Raw genomic sequence first — 22,884 nt, 5'->3', positions numbered from 1 at the left:
TAGTAGGTCCAGTAGGTTGTTATCAGCCCATTTAATGACCTGCTCCACCTTCTAGTAGGTCCAGTAGGTTGTTATCAGCCTGTTTGATGACCTGCTCTACCTTCTAGTAGGTCCAGTAGGTTGTTATCTGCCCATTTAATGACCTGCTCCACCTTCTAGTAGGTCCAGTAGGTTGTTATCAGCCCATTTAATGACCTGCTCCACCTTCTAGTCGGTCCAGTAGGTTGTTATCAGCCTGTTTAATGACCTGCTCCACCTTCTAGTCTGTCCAGTAGGTTGTTATCAGCCCATTTAATGACCTGCTCCACCTTCTAGTAGGTCCAGTAGGTTGTTATCAGCCTGTTTAATGACCTGCTCCACCTTCTAGTAGGTCCAGTAGGTTGTTATCAGCCTGTTTAATGACCTACTCCACCTTCTAGTAGGTCCAGTAGGTTGTTATCAGCCTGTTTAATGACCTGCTCCACCTTCTAGTCGGTCCAGTAGGTTGTTATCAGCCTGTTTAATGACCTGCTCCACCTTCTAGTCTGTCCAGTAGGTTGTTATCAGCCCATTTAATGACCTGCTCCACCTTCTAGTAGGTCCAGTAGGTTGTTATCAGCCTGTTTAATGACCTGCTCCACCTTCTAGTAGGTCCAGTAGGTTGTTATCAGCCTGTTTAATGACCTACTCCACCTTCTAGTAGGTCCAGTAGGTTGTTATCAGCCTGTTTAATGACCTGCTTCACCTTCTAGTAGGTCCAGTAGGTTGTTATCAGCCCGTTTAATGACCTGCTCCACCTTCTAGTAGGTCCAGTAGGTTGTTATCAGCCTGTACAATGACCTGCTCCACCTTCTAGTAGGTCCAGTAGGTTGTTATCAGCCCATTTAATGACCTGCTCCACCTTCTAGTAGGTCCAGTAGGTTGTCATCAGCCCATTGGATGACCTGCTCCACCTTCTAGTAGGTCCAGTAGGTTGTTTTCAGCCTGTTTAATGACCTGCTCCACCTTCTAGTAGGTCCAGTAGGTTGTTATCAGCCTGTTTAATGACCTGCTCCACCTTCTAGTAGGTCCAGTAGGTTGTAATCAGCCTGTTCAATGACCTGCTCCACCTTCTAGTAGGTCCAGTAGGTTGTTATCAGCCTGTTTAATGACATGCTCCACCTTCTAGTAGGCCCAGCAGTGAGATTCCTCTGTGTGACAAAGACGTCTAAAGTTAGCTGCTGATATAAGCGGCTGAGCTCTGGGATCAGCCTGTCAGTTGCTGCTCAGGAGATGAAAACCCTCCTGCAGACTGGACACACAACATGCTTAGTCATTTCTATCCAATACATTTCTATTTAATATTCTTAAATGTAAAATATACATTCAGGATTTTTCTAGTTTTTTATCTTTAAGTTCATGACTCTCTTCCCTTTAATACTTTAAATAATTTCATTTTTTATGCTTTCAATGGAGCAAAACAAAGAATTTAAGTTAGTTAATTTATTTAAATCTGAGATTAATAATTTTCTTTAAAAAAGAAATATAAAAAGCTCCAGGGCTGGATTCAAGTAAAGTTTTATATCATATCAGTCAAATAAAATAAAAAATGATAAAATAGAATATAAAGTTTTTCAAATGAAACAGGATTATATAGAGACTTTATTTGGGACTATTTTCAGCGGCGGATTAATCCACGTTTGGTGCTGCAGGACACTGTGTGTGTGTGTGTGTGTGTGTGTGTGTGTATGTGTGTGTGTGTGTGTGTGTGTGTGTGTGTGTGTGTGTGATGACAGCCGTCACACAGGAAACAGCTTCTGTCTAAAGAGTTACATGTATGTCGGCGTAATGGGGGCTTTTATTTTGACAGGTGCTCACAACAGGTGAGAATTTCCTCACTTAAACACTCACACACACACACACACACACACACACACACAGCTGAGCTGGCAGCCTGTGTGAGGTTTAATTTAACGGGTACAGAAACATTTCTGTTATATAATTTTACTCAACACACACACACACACACACAACTACATTACCCAGAATGCCTCGTTACTGCAATTCAATATCGTCTTGTGTTTTCTTTTCTTTTCTTTGACGTGTTTTCTAGTAAACAATGTTGTTTTCTATATAAAAAATAATTAAGTTAAAATCAAATGCCCTGCCACAACGAGAAGTGCTAAAAAAATATTTAGATAAATACATAATATAGTATATAAAAATTATAAATATTCCTGATCATACATTTTACAAATAAAAGTTCATAATGAGAATAGTGCTAATAAAAAGAAGTGCTAAAAACATATTTCAAATAAATAAATAAATAAAAACAAATACCCTGCCATAACATACAGTAAAAAAAAAACATTAGTACATAAAAATGAGAAATAATTCCTGATCATAAATTTTACACATAAAAATTCAAAATAAAAATAGTGCTAATAAAATAGAAGCGCTAAAAATATATATTTTTAATAAATAAAAATAAAAAATGCCCTGCCATAACATACAGTAAAAAAAACAACAACATTAATATATAAAAATTCTGAATAAACTGCCGTAACATATTGACAATTCCTGATGATAAATTTTACACATAAAAAAATGGTGCTAATAAAAAAGAAGTGCTAATAAAATTATTTAAATAAATAAAAACAAATGCACTGCCATAACCTACAGTTAAAAAAAAATAAAAAAATAATAATATATAAATAATTATAAATAAACTGCTGTAACATATGGATAATTACTGATGATAAATTTTACAAATAAAAATTATAAAAAAAATAGTGCCTATGAAATAGGAGTGCTAAAAAATATATTATAAATAAAAAATATATAAATAAAAACAAATGCCCAACCATAACATACAGTAAAAAAAACAATATATAAAAAAAATTATAAATAAACTGCCGTAACATACGGACAGTTCCTGATGATACATTTTACACATAAAAAAAATGGTGCTAATAAAAAAGAAGTGCTAATAAAAAAGAAGTGCTAATAAAATGATTTAAATAAATAAAATCAAATGCCCTGCCATAACCTACAGTAAAAAAAAAAAAAATTTATATATAAAAAAATTATAAATAAACTGCCTTAACATACGGACAGTTCCTGATGATACATTTTACACATAAAAAAATGGTGCTAATAAAATGATTTAAATAAATAAAATCAAATGCCCTGCCATAACCTACAGTAAAATAAATAAATAAATAATATATAAAAAAATGATAAATAAACTGCCGTGACATACGGACAATTCCTGATGATAAATTTCACACAAAAAAATTCCTAATAAAATAAACGGAGCGTGCTGCCACTGACCTTTCAGCTATCAGACTCTTGATTGTGACCTTTCAGTTTCGTCTTTATCACCAGCGAGATAACGAGACGCGTCCTGGCAGCGCCCCTGATTGGGTGCGAGGGAGACCCTGGGCGTACCGGGAGGGGGAGGGGGGAGGGTGGGGGAGTAGAGAGGGGGGGGGGGGGGGGGGGGGTCCAGAAGAGTCTGCTGGTCTATATTCGCCCCGGTGAATCACGGCGGTCCTGGCATACCGGGTGTCCCCTTTCACACCATATAAGTCCACCCCCCCTCCTTTCCCCTCGGACCCCCCCCGCCCTGCCTCACCCCACCTCACCCCGCCTCGCCCCCCCACCCCCCACAATGCCACAGGGCTATCTGTGGCTATTCTTAGGCTGTCACTTCAGCTCCTCCGAGCAGGCCAGTCCTCTCCGTCTGCTGCTTCTTTCTCTCTTTCTGGTCAGTTTTTCAATGAAACTTCTCCTTTTCTTTCTCCGTCTCTTCATCTAAAGTCTAACGTCTTCCTCCTCTCGTCTCCCTGCAGAGGTAACTCGGCGCCGGCGCTCCTCGTCCCTCCAGCAGCTGTCTCTGGCTCCTTCAGACCCAGATTAAAGCCTTTTTGGATCTTAGTGTGAGAATGAGCAGCTACAGCGTGTCTCTGCCGGGCCCCGGGCCCTGGGGCTTCAGGCTGCAGGGGGGCAAGGACTTCAACATGCCGCTCACCATCTCCAGGGTAAGAAAACACTAAAACTCTTCTTTTACTGGATCACCAGGAGGACGAGTCTCTGAGAATCCTCCTGGTGGTATTCCTGCACCAACTGTTCTCATCAATCATCCACTTTCTGACTTCATGGAGAGTTTTTAATCTTCAAAAAGTGCAAAAAAAATCAGTTTGATCAGTTTGTTTCAGTCGTGGAAGTCTTATTTTATTAAAAACACGTGAAAGAAATATAAAGGTGCAGTAAGAATATGTCTGCTTTCTAATAAAAATATTGTTCATTTATATTATCGGTTGTTTTATTTATTATCATTATTACAATATGATATATTAGGGATCTTATTTCTCCTCAATGAATTATTTATTTATTTTAATCTTTTTATACAGTTTTTATTCCAGCTTTTATATTTATTTTTATACATATATTTATTATTATTATTATTATTATTATTATTACAATATTATATTATTATGGATCTTATTTCTCCTCAATTATTTTTTTAATTTATTTTAATCTTTTTTTATTTAGTTTTTAGTCCAGCTTTTATATTTCATTTTATATACATATGTATTTTATTTATTATTATTATTATTATTATTATTACAATATTATATTATTATAGATCTTATTTGTCCTTAATTATTAAATTTTTATCTCTTTTATATAATTTTTAGTCCAGCTTTATATTATATATATTTATATATTCTATTATTATTGTATTTATTTATTATTATTTTTACTTGTTGTATCAAGCTTTGAATCAGTTTAATTCACTTTATTCTTTTTATTAGAATAAATAATTTATTTTTATTTTTTTCACACTCTGAGCTGCTCTCACCTGGAGGAACAGATTGATTGATTGATTGATTGATTGATTGATTGATTGATTGATTGATTGATTGATTGATTAATTCATTAAAAAGCTGATTTTAATGAATATTGGAGCTGTGTTCTGGCGTCCTGCCGGCGCTCCTCTAATCCAGAAGCAGGAGACTTTTTGTTGCATGACCTCATTTCCTGTCATCTCTCATCTGTACACTATCAAAATAAAACGCCCCGGAAACGCTTTGTTGTACAGTAAGAGCTTCACATAATTAATTACTTCATTTTATTAATTCATATATTTAAATTGATTTATTCGTTTATTTTGTGAAATTGCATTTATTATTTTATTTACTACTATTAATCTAGAATTTTTTTCTTTATTTAATTATTTCATGTTAATTATTGTTACACTTTTAATTGCAGAAATTGAAAGAACTGACCGGTTGTATATAATATTTATATGATTAAGATGATTATTCATTAATTCATTAATAAAAACAAAAGCCCCGCTATAACAAGAAGTGCTAATAAAATTATTTAAATAAATAAAAACAAATGCATTGCCATAACATACAGTAGAAAGTTATACTTATACTTTTTTCTTTATTTAATTATTTTATGTAAATTATTATTACACTTTTAATTGCAGAAATTTAAAGAACTGACCAGATTACATTTAACTGCCTTTTATGATTTCCTGGAAATAAAATAAAAAATGGACTGATTGACATAAGAGACTAATTAATTAATGATTTGATGAGAAGATGTATGCATCTTTTTGTTGATTTGTCTGTAGATTACAGAATCAGCCTGCAGAAACATTCTAACTGTGTTTTATTAAGGTTTTATTTCTGTGGAGTTTGATTGAAATTCAAGACGTGAAGCTCACAGCGAGGCAGTTTACAAGTTTCTGCAGGTTGATTTCCATAATTTACTGAATGAATGGAGATCAACGACAGCAAAGAAAGAGAGAAAACACATGAAACAGGATCAAATTTAAGAAATATGGTTCTTAAAATCTGCTCTTAGAGCCTGAAACTAGGGCCGGGCGATATGGCAAAAAAATGATCAGGATATATTTTTTCATATCGTCTGATCTCCATTATTATTATCACGATTTTTTTACATTGTTAAACTGCCAGTTTTAAAGCATCTGTGCTGAAAACTAAAGAAACTAGAGATTAGTTCAATATTTGATTAACATACGAAGTAAAAAACAAAGCAAATTAAATAAGATGAACAGAGAAAAAATATAAAAACTGAACTACTTTGCAGTCGTGAGTGTTTCTGCAGGTATAACACCCAAAATAAACAAACTGCTTTCTGCATAATAACTTGGTTGATACTTCTTTAAATTTAAACACATTTGTTGTTGTTAGAAAGCCCACGCTGTTAATATTTTGTTAACTTGTTTATTGAACTTAGTTCCTTACAGTAATAACTTGTTTCTTTGTAAGTTTTCACATGTCCCACGCTCTTGAACGCACCATAGCCGTTCCAACTGAATGCACCAGGCCTGTGTGTGAAGTGCCGTGCTGTGAATGTTAGTTTTCTCTTCGATACAACAGTGGATAGATTGTAGAGAGCTGTCTGTAGGGTGAGAGCTGTAGGGTGAGAGCTGTAGGGTGAGAGCTGTCTATAGGGTGAGAGCTGTCTGTAGGGTGAGAGCTGTAGGGTGAGAGCTGTCTGTAGGGTGAGAGCTGTGGGGTGAGAGCTGTGGGGTGAGAGCTGTAGGGTGAGAGCTGTAGGGTGAGAGCTGTCTATAGGGTGAGAGCTGTCTGTAGGGTGAGAGCTGTAGGGTGAGAGCTGTAGGGTGAGAGCTGTCTGTAGGGTGAGAGCTGTAGGGTGAGAGCTGTAGGGTGAGAGCTGTCTGTAGGGTGAGAGCTGTAGGGTGAGAGCTGTAGGGTGAGAGCTGTAGGGTGAGAGCTGTGGGGTGAGAGCTGTAGGGTGAGAGCTGTGGGGTGAGAGCTGTCTGTAGGGTGAGAGCTGTAGGGTGAGAGCTGTCTGCAGGGTGAGAGCTGTAGGGTGAGAGCTGTGGGGTGAGAGCTGTGGGGTGAGAGCTGTAGGGTGAGAGTTGTAGGGTGAGAGCTGTAGGGTGAGAGCTGTAGGGTGAGAGCTGTCTGTAGGGTGAGAGCTGTAGGGTGAGAGCTGTAGGGTGAGAGCTGTAGGGTGAGAGCTGTCTGTAGGGTGAGAGCTGTAGGGTGAGAGCTGTCTGCAGGGTGAGAGCTGTAGGGTGAGAGCTGTGGGGTGAGAGCTGTGGGGTGAGAGCTGTCTGTAGGGTGAGAGCTGTAGGGTGAGAGCTGTCTGCAGGGTGAGAGCTGTCTGTAGGGTGAGAGCTGTAGGGTGAGAGCTGTCTGCAGGGTGAGAGCTGTAGAGTGAGAGCTGTAGGGTGAGAGCTGTAGGGTGAGAGCTGTCTGCAGGGTGAGAGCTGTAGGGTGAGAGCTGTAGGGTGAGAGCTGTCTGTAGGGTGAGAGCTGTAGGGTGAGAGCTGTCTGTAGGGTGAGAGCTGTCTGTAGGGTGAGAGCTGTAGGGTGAGAGCTGTAGGGTGAGAGCTGTGGGGTGAGAGCTGTCTGTAGGGTGAGAGCTGTGGGGTGAGAGCTGTCTGTAGGGTGAGAGCTGTAGGGTGAGAGCTGTCTGTAGGGTGAGAGCTGTGGGGTGAGAGCTGTGGGGTGAGAGCTGTCTGTAGGGTGAGAGCTGTGGGGTGAGAGCTGTAGGGTGAGAGCTGTAGGGTGAGAGCTTTAGGGTGAGAGCTGTCTGTAGGGTGAGAGCTGTAGGGTGAGAGCTGTGGGGTGAGAGCTGTAGGGTGAGAGCTGTCTGTGGGGTGAGAGCTGTCTGCAGGGTGAGAGCTGTCTGTAGGGTGAGAGCTTTAGGGTGAGAGCTGTCTGTAGGGTGAGAGCTGTAGGGTGAGAGCTGTGGGGTGAGAGCTGTGGGGTGAGAGCTGTGGGGTGAGAGCTTTAGAGTGAGAGTTGTCTGTAGGGTGAGAGCTGTCTGTAGGGTGAGAGCTGTGGGGTGAGAGCTGTAGGGTGAGAGCTGTAGGGTGAGAGCTTTAGGGTGAGAGCTTTAGAGTGAGAGCTGTCTGTAGGGTGAGAGCTGTCTGTAGGGTGAGAGCTGTAGGGTGAGAGCTTTAGAGTGAGAGCTGTCTGTAGGGTGAGAGCTGTCTGTAGGGTGAGAGCTGTAGGGTGAGAGCTGCTGTAGGGTGAGAGCTGTAGGGTGAGAGCTGTGGGGTGAGAGCTGTAGGGTGAGAGCTGTAGGGTGAGAGCTGTGGGGTGAGAGCTGTAGGGTGAGAGCTGTAGGGTGAGAGCTGTAGGGTGAGAGCTGTCTGTAGGGTGAGAGCTGTAGGGTGAGAGCTGTCTGTAGGGTGAGAGCTGTAGGGTGAGAGCTGTAGGGTGAGAGCTGTAGGGTGAGAGCTGTCTGTAGGGTGAGAGCTGTCTGTAGGGTGAGAGCTGTAGGGTGAGAGCTGTCTGTAGGGTGAGAGCTGCAGGGTGAGAGCTTCTCTCTCTAACAGAGGAATCTGTTGTCTGTTTGTTTTCTCGTCACATTAAAACTCTTCTTGAATTGAAAATGCCAAATATAGATCACGTTAATTCCGTGCAGAGGAACTGGTCTTCCTGTGTTGATAATCTGCCGTCAGTGTGGCAGCAGACGATTCGTTGTTTCTGCTGCATGTTTGTGTTTTTCTGGCGCCGGCGGTGTTTGATGGCGGCTGCCAGAGAGTTTCTGGAAGCTTCCCATCATGCCTCTGGGCTGGGAGGGGAACAGCGAGGGGACAGAGGGATTAACACCAGCATCATGTTCAACTATATTTAGTCTCGGGGCATTTTGGTGATTTTCTGGAGGATAAATGCTGAGAAAAAAGGATTAGACCTTTGTTTTCTTCAGTTCCTTGATCATTTTAATGCCTGGTACAACTAAAGGTACTTTTGTATGGACAAATATAATCATCATAATAAAAATTGCTGATAAGATTTTAATGTAAGAGCTGATATCTAGACATTTAACATGGTTTTATTGATAATAACTAAAATCATTATCAAGAAAACCATGGAAAATGTCTAGATGTCATCAGTCATAAATCAATCAATAAATTACAATAATTCAAGTGTGTAAAGTTTCAGAACATTATGATATGAGTATGAAATCCATTCTCATGTTCAATTATGTCTCATAAGTTGTTGCAGCAATTTTTGGGTCAATATCGTTTGTTCCACACATTTGCTTTGGACCGCTCCAGAATCCAACATGGCAGCTCTTGTGTTGTGTTGCTGCTTATAGTGACTCTAGTGTGTCAGCCATCCATCATCTGGATGCTCCAGGTCTCTAGTCTGGATGCTCCAGGTCTCTAGTCTGAATGCTCCAGGTCTCTAGTCTGGATGCTCCAGGTCTCTAGTCTGAATGCTCCAGGTCTCTAGTCTGGATGCTCCAGGTCTCTAGTCTGAATGCTCCAGGTCTCTAGTCTGGATGCTCCAGGTCTGTAGTCTGAATGCTCCAGGTCTCTAGTCTCTGAATGCTCCAGGTCTCTAGTCTGAATGCTCCAGGTCTCTAGTCTGGATGCTCCAGGTCTCTAGTCTGGATGCTCCAGGTCTCTAGTCTGAATGCTCCAGGTCTCTAGTCTGGATGCTCCAGGTCTCTAGTCTGAATGCTCCAGGTCTCTAGTCTGGATGCTCCAGGTCTCTAGTCTGAATGCTCCAGGTCTCTAGTCTAATGCTCCAGGTCTCTAGTCTGGATGCTCCAGGTCTCTAGTCTGGATGCTCCAGGTCTCTAGTCTCTGAATGCTCCAGGTCTCTAGTCTGGATGCTCCAGGTCTCTAGTCTGGATGCTCCAGGTCTCTAGTCTGGATGCTCCAGGTCTCTAGTCTGGATGCTCCAGGTCTCTAGTCTGAATGCTCCAGGTCTCTAGTCTGAATGCTCCAGGTCTCTAGTCTGGATGCTCCAGGTCTCTAGTCTGAATGCTCCAGGTCTCTAGTCTGGATGCTCCAGGTCTCTAGTCTGAATGCTCCAGGTCTCTAGTCTGGATGCTCCAGGTCTCTAGTCTGAATGCTCCAGGTCTCTAGTCTGGATGCTCCAGGTCTCTAGTCTGAATGCTCCAGGTCTCTAGTCTAATGCTCCAGGTCTCTAGTCTGGATGCTCCAGGTCTCTAGTCTGGATGCTCCAGGTCTCTAGTCTGGATGCTCCAGGTCTATAGTCTGAATGCTCCAGGTCTCTAGTCTGGATGCTCCAGGTCTCTAGTCTGGATGCTCCAGGTCTCTAGTTGGAGGTCCCAGCAGCTCATTTTATACTCTGAGCTCCAGTTTCTCTCACTAACATCATCAACATGAAGAACTTTGGGCTCATTGGATCCACAAGAGTCTCAGCTTTACACTCAGACCCCATTTATGCAGCTCACAGACTGTTTAGGGACCCCAGGATGCACAAAGACTCACACACAAGAGGACACAATAACACATTTACTGCAGCAGAAACACTGTGTGATTTCTGCACAAATCTGCTTTGGTAAAGTGCATAAAGTGGGCATGTCACGTCAATAATTAGGCTGTTTAATTGAATATATTTAATTAAGAATCATATGAAACAGAAAAATACATGCAGGGGTCCCACACAGATTTCTGCAACTCTCAGACTGTTTAGGGGCCCAGTGTGCAGAAATATTAAAATCCACCATTTTTTAAAACACATTTACATGCATGGGATCTGCATAAAGTGGCCATGTTTCTAAGGAAGAGACTCATGGGGACCCATAAAACATATTTTCATCCTTGATATGATTTTCATCTTCATATATTGAGCTCAGAGGTCCGAGGACCTTTGTTGGGCTCATTGAATCCACAAGAGTCTCAGCTTTACACTCAGACCCGATTTATGCAGCTCACAGACTGTTTAGGGACCCCAGGATGCACAAAGACTCACACACAAGAGGACACAATAACACATTTACTGCAGCAGAAACAGTAGCAGTGTGATTTCTGCACAAAACTGCTTTGGTAAAGTGCATAAAGTGGGCATGTCACGTCAATAAACAGCACAAATATTAAATAAAGTATCAGATAAAACAGAGAATGCAGGCAGATTTTCATCTTGTTGTCTCTCCAGGTATATGCAGCTCACAGACTGTATAGGGACCCCAATGAAATATTGAAATCCACCATTTTTAACCCATTTACATGCATGTGATCAGCATAAAGTGGGCATGTTTCTAAAAAAGAGACTTATGGGGACCCATAGAACCCATTTTCATCCAGATATCTTGAGCTCAGAGGTCAGAGGACCCTTTGTTGGACTCACTGAATCCACAAGAGTCTCAGCTTTACACTCAGACCCCATTTATGCAGCTCACAGACTGTTTAGTCTGAGGACACAAGAACACATTTTACTGCAGGAGAAACACTGCATGGGTTCTGCAGAAAACAGCCCAAATATTTAATAAAGTATCAGATGAAGCAAAGAAAAGCAGCCAAGGTTTACAAAGAGTGTAGTCTTGTTGTCTCCCCCAATTTATGCAGCCCGAGGATGCACAAATATTCACAAAAAATAGGTAAGAAATAACATATTTACTTCAGGAAAAACACTGTGTGGGATCAGTATAAAGTGGGCATGTCAGTTTTCTGTTTTGCTTAAATTCATCCCAACTTTGAAGGGTTATTTCACCTCCTTCCTAAGAACATATATACCGTAGGTTGAATAAAATTAGGCTCATTGAACCCACAAGAGTCTCAGCTTTGTGGGCGTTCCTGGTGGCACACCTGGTGAGCGCATTCCACAGAGGCCCAGTCCTCGTAAGCGGGCGGCCCGGGTTCGAATCCGGCTCGGAGCCCTTTCCCGCATGTCTCCCCCTTTCACTCTCAATATCTCTCCTGTCAATAAAGCTACAAAATGCCCAAAAAATATCTCAGCTTTCCAGTCAGACCCGATTTATGCAGCTTAGGGACCCCAGGATGCACATAGAGGACACAACAACACATTTTACTGCAGGTTATCAGCATAAAGTGGGCATTTGTGACAGTTGAACGGTTCTTTTCTTGTTAATAACTTAAACATTTTTTGGTGTAACGGTAAATTATTGTCCGACAGCAGCGTCTCCCTGACTAACAGCAGAATAATACTTGAAGATCAAGCTTTACAGCTTCTACAGAACATGAGAGGATCATTTATGCAGCTGCAGGTGTCGATTAATTAGCATTCGTCTATTGAACCCTCTGAACCCCAACGAGCTGTTTCAGGGCTTTTGTTGCTCTTTCTACATTCTCCTCTCTCTGTCTTTGTGTTTCACTGCAACATATTAAATCTCTATAATCTCTAAATCCTGCAGCTCTGAGGAATCAGAACAATCAGAACAACTCAAACAGTCTTTGTGCAGAATAAAACAGTTAGAACGACAGAAACCAGATTGTACATGTTGAAGTATTGTCATGTTTCCAGCCTCTCCTGTCCTCTCCTCTCTGCTCTGTGTAAACAGCCTCTCCTGTCCTCTCCTCTCTGCTCTGTGTAAACAGCCTCTCCTGTCCTCTCCTCTCTGCTCTGTGTAAACAGATTCAGTGAATATTTGTCACATATTTTTTTTTATCATATTTTTTTCCATTTCTCTGAAATGTCTGAAGAATCTGAACACAGAACATGAAGAATAAAATGAACATGCACTCAGCTGACACTTATATAAATATGTATTTTTATGTTTACCTGCATATTATTTGATTGTAAAGACTTTTGGCCCTTTGACCTCGACTTTAGATCTAAAAAATCTGAACAAAATACACGAAATATTCAGAGTTTATTCAATGTAAAGGTGTTCTGTTGACATATTTATTCGTATTTCTTCAGCTCTGCTGCTTTATGTGTCAATTAAACATCAAATAAATAAGAAATGGTTTGATAGCAGAAGAGTCTGCAGCTGCTGAAGGACAGAAACTTTTATTTCACCTTCATATTTATTTGAATCTCAGATCATCTGTCTCCTCTGTGAGTCTGAGCAGCTTAACTCCAGTTTGTCAGTGAGTGAAATGAGAGTGTCAGTAACCGGAGCTCTGCTGTAACACGGAGCTGACTCAGCTCTTTTGTTACAGCTCAGGACATCCCACACGGTTCCACGTCAGGGAACCCCGAAACACTCACACACACTCAGGACGGTGTGGACTGTTGGAGATATTACTCGGTGCTTTACCTCATCATGCATTCAACTACAAAGAGATGCAAAGATTATAAAATGACCACAAAGAGACACCGAATTACTGCAAAAAGCTGCAACCAGACTAAAGATAAGCAAAAATAGTTAGAAAACGTCCTAAAAAAGATGCAAAATGATTACTTAGACCTGCTGAATGAGCAAAAAGAGACACAAGGCAACTTTGCAGATATGATTAACCACTACAAAGACACGTCACATGGCTGCTAAGAGACTAAAAACATCTACAAATGGATGCAAAATGACTATCAGACATGCAGAATGACAGAATGACTGCAAACAAGAAGCAACTTAAAAGAGACTCTGAACGCTGAATGACTTTACTCCTCCACCAACACACTAATGACAGCAACATGTAGCAGGAGCAACATGCAGCAGCAGCATGTAGCAGAAGAAACATGTAGCAGTAGCAACATGTAGCAGCAGCAACATGGAGCAGCAGCAACATGGAGCAGTAGCAACATGGAGCAGCAGCATGTAGCAGAAGAAACATGTAGCAGTAGCAACATGTAGCAGCAGCAACATGGAGCAGCAGCAACATGAAGCAGCAGCAACATGGAGCAGCAGCAACATGAAGCAGCAGCAACATGGAGCAGAAGAAACATGGAGCAGCAGCAACATGTAGCAGTAGAAACATGTAGCAGTAGCAACATGTAGCAGCAGCAACATGGAGCAGAAGAAACATGCAGCTCAGGGAGGCCTGCAGAGTGGCAGCGGGCGTCTGTGGCTGCTGACAGGCAGGAGGCTGTTTTTAGCCTCCGGAGGTCACACTCACACACACACACACACACACACACAGGTCTTATCAGTTCTTCTTCTACTGTTTCAGACCTGCAGAGTCTCTGCTGTCGGCTCGCCGTGTTCGATAAAATCCAGACTCACATTTTTAACTCTCACAGTTACATAATCTGCTCAGAGCTCCAGTTTAACTGTTGGTGAAATTATATATATGTGTGTGTGTGTGTGTGTGTGTGTGTGTGTGTATAAAGTAGGCCACTCTGCAGCCGGACAGGCCTCACATTGTTCAAACTCAGTGAATCAAACTCTCCAAACATTTGTCCGTTCTAATCCCGACGGATGTGATGAAATAATCTGAAGCTTGAACTGGATGTGACGGATCTGAACCCTCAGCTGTTTACTGCAGACGCTGCAGACTGGAGGAGACGCTTTATAACAAGCTGCAGCCACTTTCTGCTCTTTGAATGAACGAAACATGTTTGTGATATGAGAAGAAACGACAGAGAGGAGCAAACTGTGAATAAAGACGTTTCAGGACAGATTGACAGCAGTTTATTTGCATCAATCTGATTTTAAAATCTTTTAACTCTGAAGACTGAGCCTTCAGACTTCAGCACATCTTATTTCTTTTTATCCTACAGATGAACATTTAATTGAAGTAAATATAACTCTTTGGCTCCAGCCTTATAAGGTTTCACTGAGACATGTTTCCTCGCAAATTACTTGTTTTTTGTCTGTGATGTGATGAAGGCACTGCTGGGATTTGAACCCAGGATCTCCTGTTTACTAGACAGGCGCTTTAACCAACTAAGCCACAGAGCCCACATAAAGGTCATAGAGGAGGGGACCCAGAACCGAACCCTGAGGAACCCTCAGGCTATAAGGTTCTTCAAAAAAAAAAAACCTTTTCTGTCAGAAAAGGTTTTTCTGACACAGAACAGAAGTCTGAGAATCAGGGATGAGGCGTCAAGGTTCAGAGACAAATTCTCTCCAAAGCGTAATTCAGGACCCCGGGCCGAAAACTCCGTAGGACATTTTCAGTGTAAAGGAAGAGAAGATCTCATCAACAATAAGGCACTGCTGGGATTTGAACCCAGGATTTCCTGTTTACTAGACAGGCGCTTTAACCAACTAAGCCACAGCACCTTTACAATCTACGAATCATAAAAGAGAAGGGGACCCAGAACAGAACCCTGAAGGACTCCAGTAGTGAGGCTGTGAGGTTCAGACACAAATTCTCAATAAATTGTTGGCCCAAACTGTTGAATTTCCTCTAATCAACACAAGTTGTCACTTTAGTTGAAAGTGAAAAACAGAAAAATTTAGGACATTTAGACAAGAAAATCAACTGAAAAGCAGGCACTGCTGGGATTTGAACCCAGGATCTCCTGTTTACAAGACAGTTACTTTGACCAGCTAAGCCACAGCGCCTTCAAAAATGTGTCCCTATCTAATACAAAAGCCCCAGTTGTAATAAAGATATTTCTGAATTAATAAATATTCATGCTGCTAAGCTGCATAGCTGTGGCAGGAAAAGTAATGTGAGTGAACAACAGAACCAAGAGAGTTAGTGTCAAGAGAAGTGGATCCAGAACAGAACCCCAGTTATGAGGCTGGAAGGCTCAGACAGAGATTCTCTCCAAAGTGTACATCAGGACCACAGTCCACAACTGTGTAAAGGAAGAGATGAGCTCATAAACAATCAGGCACTGCTGGGATTTGAACCCAGGATCTCCTGTTTACTAGACAGGCACGTTGACCAGCTAAGCCACAGCGCCTCCTACAGCTGTGGTTCTCTGGTGCAACAAGACAACAAGTTAGTAAATGTGTCTATAAACAATTGGTTACTGTCTTTCAGAGTCTTAACTATACATTTGAACTCAAAGCACTGCTGGGATTTGAACCCAGGATCTTGTTTACTAGACAGGCACTTTGACCAACTAAGCCACAGCACCTCCTCTAATTGCTCCCTTTCTGCGAAGAAAGCCCCGGTCATCTCAAAAACATTTCGGAAGCGATAAAAGTTCCTGCTTCCACCTGGTTTCAGACCGGGGAAAACACAGAATTAGTTGAGTGTCATCTGCATAGCTGAGCATTGTGAGTAAACAACAGAAAATAGTGACTTAGAGAGAAAAGAGAAGAGAAGGGGACCCAGAACTTAACCTTGAGGGACTTTAGTAGATAATAAGGCACTGCTGGGATTTGAACCCAGGATCTCCTGTTTACAAGACAGGCGCTTTGACCAGCTAAGCCACAGCACCTCTGGTAAATGTACTCCTCTGATATCAACACTCGAACTGTATCAAAAACATTGCTAAAGTGATGAAAGTTCATGCTGTCAGCTGGAATCAGACCGGGGAAAAGACAGAATTAGTTGAGTGTCATCTGCGTAGCTTAGCATTGTGAGAAAACAACAGAAAATAGTGCCTAGAGAAAAGGATCCAGAATTGAATCCTGAGGGACTTCTGTAGATAATAAGGCCCTGCTGGGATTTGAACCCAGGATCTCCTGTTTACTAGACAGGCGCTTTGACCAGCTAAGCCACAGCGCCTCCTGTAAGATGTCATCCTCTGATATCAACAGTCAAACTGTATCAAAAACATTTCTAAAGTGATGAAAGTTCATGATGTCAGCTGGAATCAGACTGGGGAAAAGACAGAATTAGTTGAGTGCTATCATCATAGCTTAGCATTTTGAGAAAACAACAAAAAAGAGAGAGAAAAGTGTAGGGGACCCAGAGCTTAACCCTGAGGGACTACAGTAGATACCAGGCACTGCTGGGATTTGAACCCAGGATCTCCTGTTTACAAGACAGGCGCTTTGACCAGCTAAGCCACAGCGCCTCCTGCTGCTGTTTTTTGTTGCAACAAGACAACAAGCTTGTGACCTCTTTATCGAACATATCTGAATATTGGTGCAGAATCTTTCAGCGTTCGTAGTTACCCCAACATGCTGCTCATTAAGGCCTTGCTCAAGGGAACTTTAGACAGTGGCTGCATAAGAACACTGAGGTGCTGTGGCTTGATCGGATGAAATTCAACAGTTTGGACCAACACTTTATTGAGAATTTGCGTCTGAACCTCGTAGCCTCAATACTGGCGTCCCTCAGGGTTCTTTTATGGGTCCCCTTCACTTTTATGATCCATGGGCTACTAAGGCGCTGTGGCTTAGCTGGTTAAAGCGCCTGTCTCGTAAACAGGAGATCCTGGGTTCAAATCCCAGCAGTGCCTCGTTATCCTCTAAAGTAGAACTGATTGAGTCATAAACTCTGACACAGTATGGTCCTGTCTTCTCAGTTTTAATCCCACTAAAAAGTCCAGCATTTAGTGAGAAACTGTGAAAACTAAAAAAAAAAAAAATTGTAAATTTTTTTCGAAGAATATTGCCCCAGCTCCTTTCCTCTTCCCTCCCTTTTTTTAAAACCGTCAATTACCCTAACATGTCGTCATAGTTTAATATGTGGAGCAAACTTTATTTTTTTTACAACATTTGTGACATATGTGGGAACTTGCAAAATTATTTATATATAAATCATATTTATTTCATTTTTTGGGGTGATTTCTGTGATTCTAACTGTGTTGTTCTGATGAGAGCCGCAGGACTTCTAGCTTCATATAGATTGATATATGTTGCAGTGAATCACCAGGACACAGAGAGTGTCTCTCCCTCCAGCTGGCTGGGAACCAGTAACTGAGCGGTGTGTAAACTGGGAGCAGCTCCCGGCTGTCTGTCACCGTGTGGCGTCTCGTCTCCAGGGGGCGCCGTTTCATTCACGCCACGTTAACTTCACTCTCAGCGCAAATGTCAGCCAGACGAGTCAGACGTGTCACAGCAACATTTAACCTTTACCACCGAGCGAGTGTGTGTGTGTGTGTGTGTGTGTGTGTGTGTGAGTGTGAGTGTGAGTGTGTGTGTTAATCCTGCAAACGTGTCGACTTTCTCAGCGTCTGTTCAGACAGATGGCTGTAGGAAAAGTTCACATATTTGACAGTTCATTCTTTTGTTTGCTGTAATAATAATAGTAATACCATTAAAAAACAATTTTTTTTTTATTGAATGAAAAAAAAAGTCCCTTGTCCTGGCAAAAAATATCTAAAATATGGAGCTAATTTCAACATTTTGCTTTTTTTTGTAAAGGCTGACAGGATGTAGGATACATTTTCTTAAATACGTTAACTTTTTTTTCCTGTTTTGGTTAAGAAATCATTAATATATGGAGCTTATTTTTATGTTTTTCTCATTAAAAAAAAAAGAATGTCTAAAAATTAAATAAACAATACATTTTTCTTATTAAATTAAAATATTTATTTCCTGTTTTGTGAATAATTTTTAACATATGGAGATGATTTATTTAATTACTTAATAACTTAGTATTTATTTAATAACTGTTTGGTTAACTGAGGTTGTCTTTAAATGTGCTCTGTGTGTGTGTGTGTGTGTGTGTGTGTGGTGTGTGTGTGTGTGTGTGTGTGTGTGTGTGTGGTGTGTGTGTGTATGTGTGTGTGTGTGTGTGTGTGTGTGTGTGCAGCTGTCTCTCCTCGGCTCCTTCTGTCTGAGCTCTGATTCTTTCTCTTCTCAACTCTATCCTCACATTATTATTTTAAACCTCATTGTTCTGTGGATGAAATCAGCTTTAATAACTTTTAATAACGTAATCACGTTATTTCTGTCCACTGTTTGAAGATGCATTAAGTTCATAAACACAGGTAAACAAACATTTAAAGCATAGTTTTTTTAAAGAAATCTTCTGTATTTTCCTTGAAATTACAAATTAAATATTACACAAAAAAAAACATAAAAAAGAGAAAAAAGCACAAAAATAATAAATAATTATTATTATTATATTAAAATGTAAAAAAATAAAAATAAAAATAATTAAAAAAACAAAACAAGAATAAGTAACTACAATATTGAAATGTTATAAATAAAAATTAAACAAAGACAAATTAAAGTGCAAAATTTGGTTAAAATTAAATTAAACAATTCTCAATAATAAATCAAATAAAAGTAGTAATTTATAATTTTTAGTAAAAAGTAATTTGGAATTGAATAAAAGTTAAACTAAAATCAAATATGTAGATAAAAATGAAGAGAAGAATAAATAATTATAATAATAATAAAATGAAAGAAAAATCTACAAAAAATGAAAAGAAGTTAAAATGACTGGAAAATAAGATACAAATAAATAATTCTTTGTAATAAATAAAATAAATTAAATAATTTTACTACAAAAAACAATGACAAGTTAAAAATGAATAATGTCTGACTGAATGAGTATGTTTTAACACTAGTGTGTTTGTTAAGATAATTATAATAATAAAATGTAAGAAAAATAAAAAAAAAAAGATAAAAAGACACAGATAAATTAAAATGAAAAAAAAAAGTTAAAATGACAGAAAAATTAGATACAACTAAATAATTCTTAATAATTAAATAAAATAAAATAAATAATTTTACTTGATAAATACAACGACATAAATCTTGTTTGGCTGAATAAGTACATTTTAATATTAATGACTAGTGTGTTATGTTGTAGTATCAAGTCAAATTAAACCCAGTAATTCATTCACCATTAAAATATACACAGATTGATATCCGATCTCAATGCATCCTGACAGTGTTTCCCGTATTTAGAGCCGTCCACTAGTGTTTCCCGTATTTAGAGCCGTCCACTAATGTTCGGATCACTCAGACCACATGTTACTGCCACATGGAAACAGGGTCTCGATTTAAAATCTCTGTGTGTTCCTGCTGATTCGACCTGGTTTCTGTTTGTGTAACTGATCAAGGGTCAAACTCCACTTCCTGCCTGGATTTTCAGATTAAAGGAGTTTAGCGTGGTGAGGTTTTAATGATCACACGGTTGATTCATTCTGATCCATTTAATGATTGTTTCAGATTCAGATTCATGATGAGATGAAAAGATTCAGACAGACCTGTTCTCTGACCAGAAACTCACTCAGACAGACTCACAACCTGTTTATAATACACACACACACACACACACACACACACACACACACACACAACACACACAGACACACATACACATACATACAATCACATACACACAGACAGACATACACATACATACAATCACATACACACACACACACTCTCACACACGGAAACACACTCACAAACACTTTCACACACACACACACGCGCATACACACTGTCTCTCACACACACACACACACACACACACACTCTCTCACACACATGCACACACACACAAACACACACACACACACACACACACACACAGATATAAGATATCCAACATGAGATCTAAACGCCCGTCTCTGTTTCTGTTTGGTCAGATCACTCCGGGCAGCAAGGCGGCTCAGGGGAACCTGATCCAGGGTGATGTCATCGTGGCGATCGACGGCGTGGGAACGGACGGGATGACTCACCTGGAGGCGCAGAACAAGATCAAGATGGCGAGCTACAACCTGTCGCTCACCATGACCAAGTAAGAGCTGGAGAAGAGGGAAAAGATCTTCATAAAAAATAAAAAGTAGTGGCACTGAAACCACGCCCTGAGGAACACCACAAGTCATTTATTTTAGAAATAATGTAATAAAAATGCTTCTACGATACTATGTTATGTTTCCAAGCTGATTTTCCAAGCTATTTTATAAATTAGGCGACCATGACTTAACGGAGGTATTGTTGGAGGAGGGAGGTCTTCAGATGTCCAGGCTGTCTGAGGCCCCGATTGGGTTCCAGGACAGAGAAAAGTCTGGAGGAGGTTTTGAGGCGAGATGACCCAGCAGGGTGGGAGTCTCCAGCTGTTTGGCTGATGCAGATTGAAGAGAACGGGCAGGGGTGTAGAGTTTGACCAGATCCTGGAAGTAGGCTGGACCTGAACCATTATCAGCGGAGTAGACCAGAGCTAGAGTCTTGAAGCGTATCAGTAACTGGTAATCAGTGGAGGGAGGGAGGAGGTGCTGGTTGAATTGATTTTTTTTTTTTTGTGTGTGTCTTTTCTGGTAGTTTTGTGATTTTAATAAAATGTGTTTTTATTTTGGTAATTTTGTTGGTTTTTGTGATTTTTGTGTCTTTTCTGTTAGTTTTGTGATTTTTTTGTGATTTTGTGATTTTTAAAAATATGTCTTTATTTTCGTAATTTTGTGTCTTTTTGGTAATTTTGTGGGGTTTTTTTTATTTTGTGAATTTTTTTCTTATTTTACATCTTTTTCAATCATTTTATGTCTTTCTGACACGTCTCCTGGGTGAAAGTCCTAGACTATTACTCTTCACTATTCAAGACAATGAAGAAATACCAGGCTAAACCATATCACAGTCTGCTTTGGTTTTAAATTTGTGTGTGTATATATATATATATAGATGGCTTTGGTAACAAGACCCTCCATGAGGGAGTTGCAGTAGTCCAGGCGTGAGATGACCAGCGCCTGGACTACTTGCAGATTCTTCTGATGTTATGCAGCAGAATCTGCAGGATCTGGTGGCGGCGGTGATGTTTGTGGAGAGAGACAGTTGGTTGTCGAGAGTCACGCCAAGGTTTTTAGTGGTCTCGATGGAGACAACCACTGTGTTCTGGACAGGTATGTGGAGGTCAGAGGTCAGAGCCCTTCCCTGGGAGGTAAAGTAGCTCAGTCTTTCCTGGGTTGAGTTTGAGGTGGTGCGAGGACATCCACTGGGAGATGTCGGCCAAACATGCAGAGATACGAGCTGCTGCCTGTGTTTCAGACTGGTTTCAGACTGGGGGAATGAGAGGATTAGCTGGGTGTCGTTGGCATAGCTATGATAGGAGGAGCCATGCGAGTGGATGAGGGAGCCGAGGGAGTTGGTGTAAACCGAGAAAAGGAGCGGATCAAGGACAGAGCCTTGAGGGACCCCGGTGGTGTTTGGACATGTGGTTCCATGTTCTAGTTGTGTTTTCTCTTAAAGAGTACAATAAATGTTCATTCGGAGACGTCAGCAGGCGTCCCACCACTGTTAGCTTCCGTCTGATACCATGTTTGTGTTTCTGGTCCTCGTGGTTGTGGAGATATTCAGCGTTTATTGTCCGCATGACGTGTTGAGCAGGAAACCTGAAAATTGGCCGGAAATTGCTTTTATAAGTCATAAAAATGAGGAAATGATGCTGGAGTCTCGTCACTACGGATCGATCCGGGTGGCGAGCAGTAACGATCGGCGTTCTCTCCTGTTGTTTGTGAGTGTAGAGAGGAAGCTGTGGCGGTCAGAGGTCAGAGGTCAGGGCTCGGACTCTCAGCAGCAAATTCAAAAGAAGCTCAAAAGAAGAAAACAATCCATTTTTACTTCAGGGTCACTGATTCATCTGTAGCTGCCCACCTTTAAAACCTGCAGCAGTAAAGCCCTTGTTTCATGGAAAACATCTTTATATAAATAATAAATAACAGTAATAATATAATTCAAATAAAATACATAAAGCGCTGTTTCATCAGCATAAAGATGCTGTGCAACATAAAGATTGAAAACCTCATTATACAATTTAATATATATTTTATAGTACACTGCAAAAACAGTTTTAATTCATAAAAAAATATATAAAAATACTAATAATCAATTTTTACTATTTTATTATGATTTTTTAACATTAATAATAATACAAATACTATTTTTAACCTGTTTTATGATTTATTTTATATATATATATATATATATATAATAAGAGAAATAATAATAATATTAATAAGGATAATTTGTGTAGCACCTCAGTTGGAACATTTTATTTTATTTTTTTACTGTCAGTAAACAAAAAATTCCTTAATTTTACTTTCAGCAATATGGATTTTCCTTCAATGTGTATTTTTGTATTTTTTACACAGAATTCACTGTAAATTAACATGAAAAAATGAAATAATACTGTAAAAAGAATCTTTGATATCCCATTATATTAATTTTCAGCTTCCATTTGACAGTTAATATTTGTAATAAAAGTAATTTTCGTTTGTTTTTCGGCATTTACACTTAATGTAGAAAAAACACGAAAAACCTGCAAAATAATACAGAACATTTCTGAAAATAATTGTGTACATTTTTAAAAATATTTTTGCAACATTAAAATGTGGAGAAAATGTTTAATACCTGAGGATCTTCTACATCTTATTAACGTTTATTTAGATGTTAAATCTTCTCTTCCTCACTGAGCTGAGGTCAGTAAACATGAAG

General features: G+C 40.0%; 1 protein-coding gene and 8 non-coding genes across 9 annotated transcripts in view; 2 read left to right on the top strand and 7 right to left on the bottom strand.

Moving 5' to 3' along the window:
* The first annotated feature begins 3,583 nt into the window (after positions 1-3,583).
* Positions 3,584-22,884, top strand: part of LOC131993302 (LIM domain-binding protein 3-like) — a 37,694-nt gene continuing 18,393 nt past the window's right edge. Inside the window, exons 1-2 of the mRNA XM_059359147.1 lie at positions 3,584-4,001; positions 20,046-20,197. Of these exons, the coding sequence (XP_059215130.1) occupies positions 3,906-4,001; positions 20,046-20,197 (248 nt within the window). The 5' untranslated portion in view covers positions 3,584-3,905. The remainder of the gene's footprint in view (positions 4,002-20,045; positions 20,198-22,884) is intronic.
* On the bottom strand, positions 14,471-14,544 carry trnat-agu (transfer RNA threonine (anticodon AGU)). Its single transcript has one exon. It is a non-coding gene; the product is annotated as a tRNA-Thr (tRNA).
* On the bottom strand, positions 14,795-14,868 carry trnat-agu (transfer RNA threonine (anticodon AGU)). Its single transcript has one exon. It is a non-coding gene; the product is annotated as a tRNA-Thr (tRNA).
* On the bottom strand, positions 15,080-15,153 carry trnat-ugu (transfer RNA threonine (anticodon UGU)). The gene has a single exon. It is a non-coding gene; the product is annotated as a tRNA-Thr (tRNA).
* Positions 15,427-15,500, bottom strand: trnat-agu (transfer RNA threonine (anticodon AGU)). The gene has a single exon. It is a non-coding gene; the product is annotated as a tRNA-Thr (tRNA).
* Positions 15,910-15,983, bottom strand: trnat-ugu (transfer RNA threonine (anticodon UGU)). Its single transcript has one exon. It is a non-coding gene; the product is annotated as a tRNA-Thr (tRNA).
* trnat-agu (transfer RNA threonine (anticodon AGU)) lies at positions 16,200-16,273 on the bottom strand. Its single transcript has one exon. It is a non-coding gene; the product is annotated as a tRNA-Thr (tRNA).
* Positions 16,492-16,565, bottom strand: trnat-ugu (transfer RNA threonine (anticodon UGU)). Its single transcript has one exon. It is a non-coding gene; the product is annotated as a tRNA-Thr (tRNA).
* On the top strand, positions 16,879-16,952 carry trnat-cgu (transfer RNA threonine (anticodon CGU)). Its single transcript has one exon. It is a non-coding gene; the product is annotated as a tRNA-Thr (tRNA).

This window comes from Centropristis striata, chromosome 20, assembly GCF_030273125.1.
Source record: "Centropristis striata isolate RG_2023a ecotype Rhode Island chromosome 20, C.striata_1.0, whole genome shotgun sequence".
NCBI lineage: Eukaryota > Metazoa > Chordata > Actinopteri > Perciformes > Serranidae > Centropristis > Centropristis striata.
Note: the sequence above shows the minus strand (reverse complement) of the source record. Positions and strands in the feature narration are given on the sequence as shown.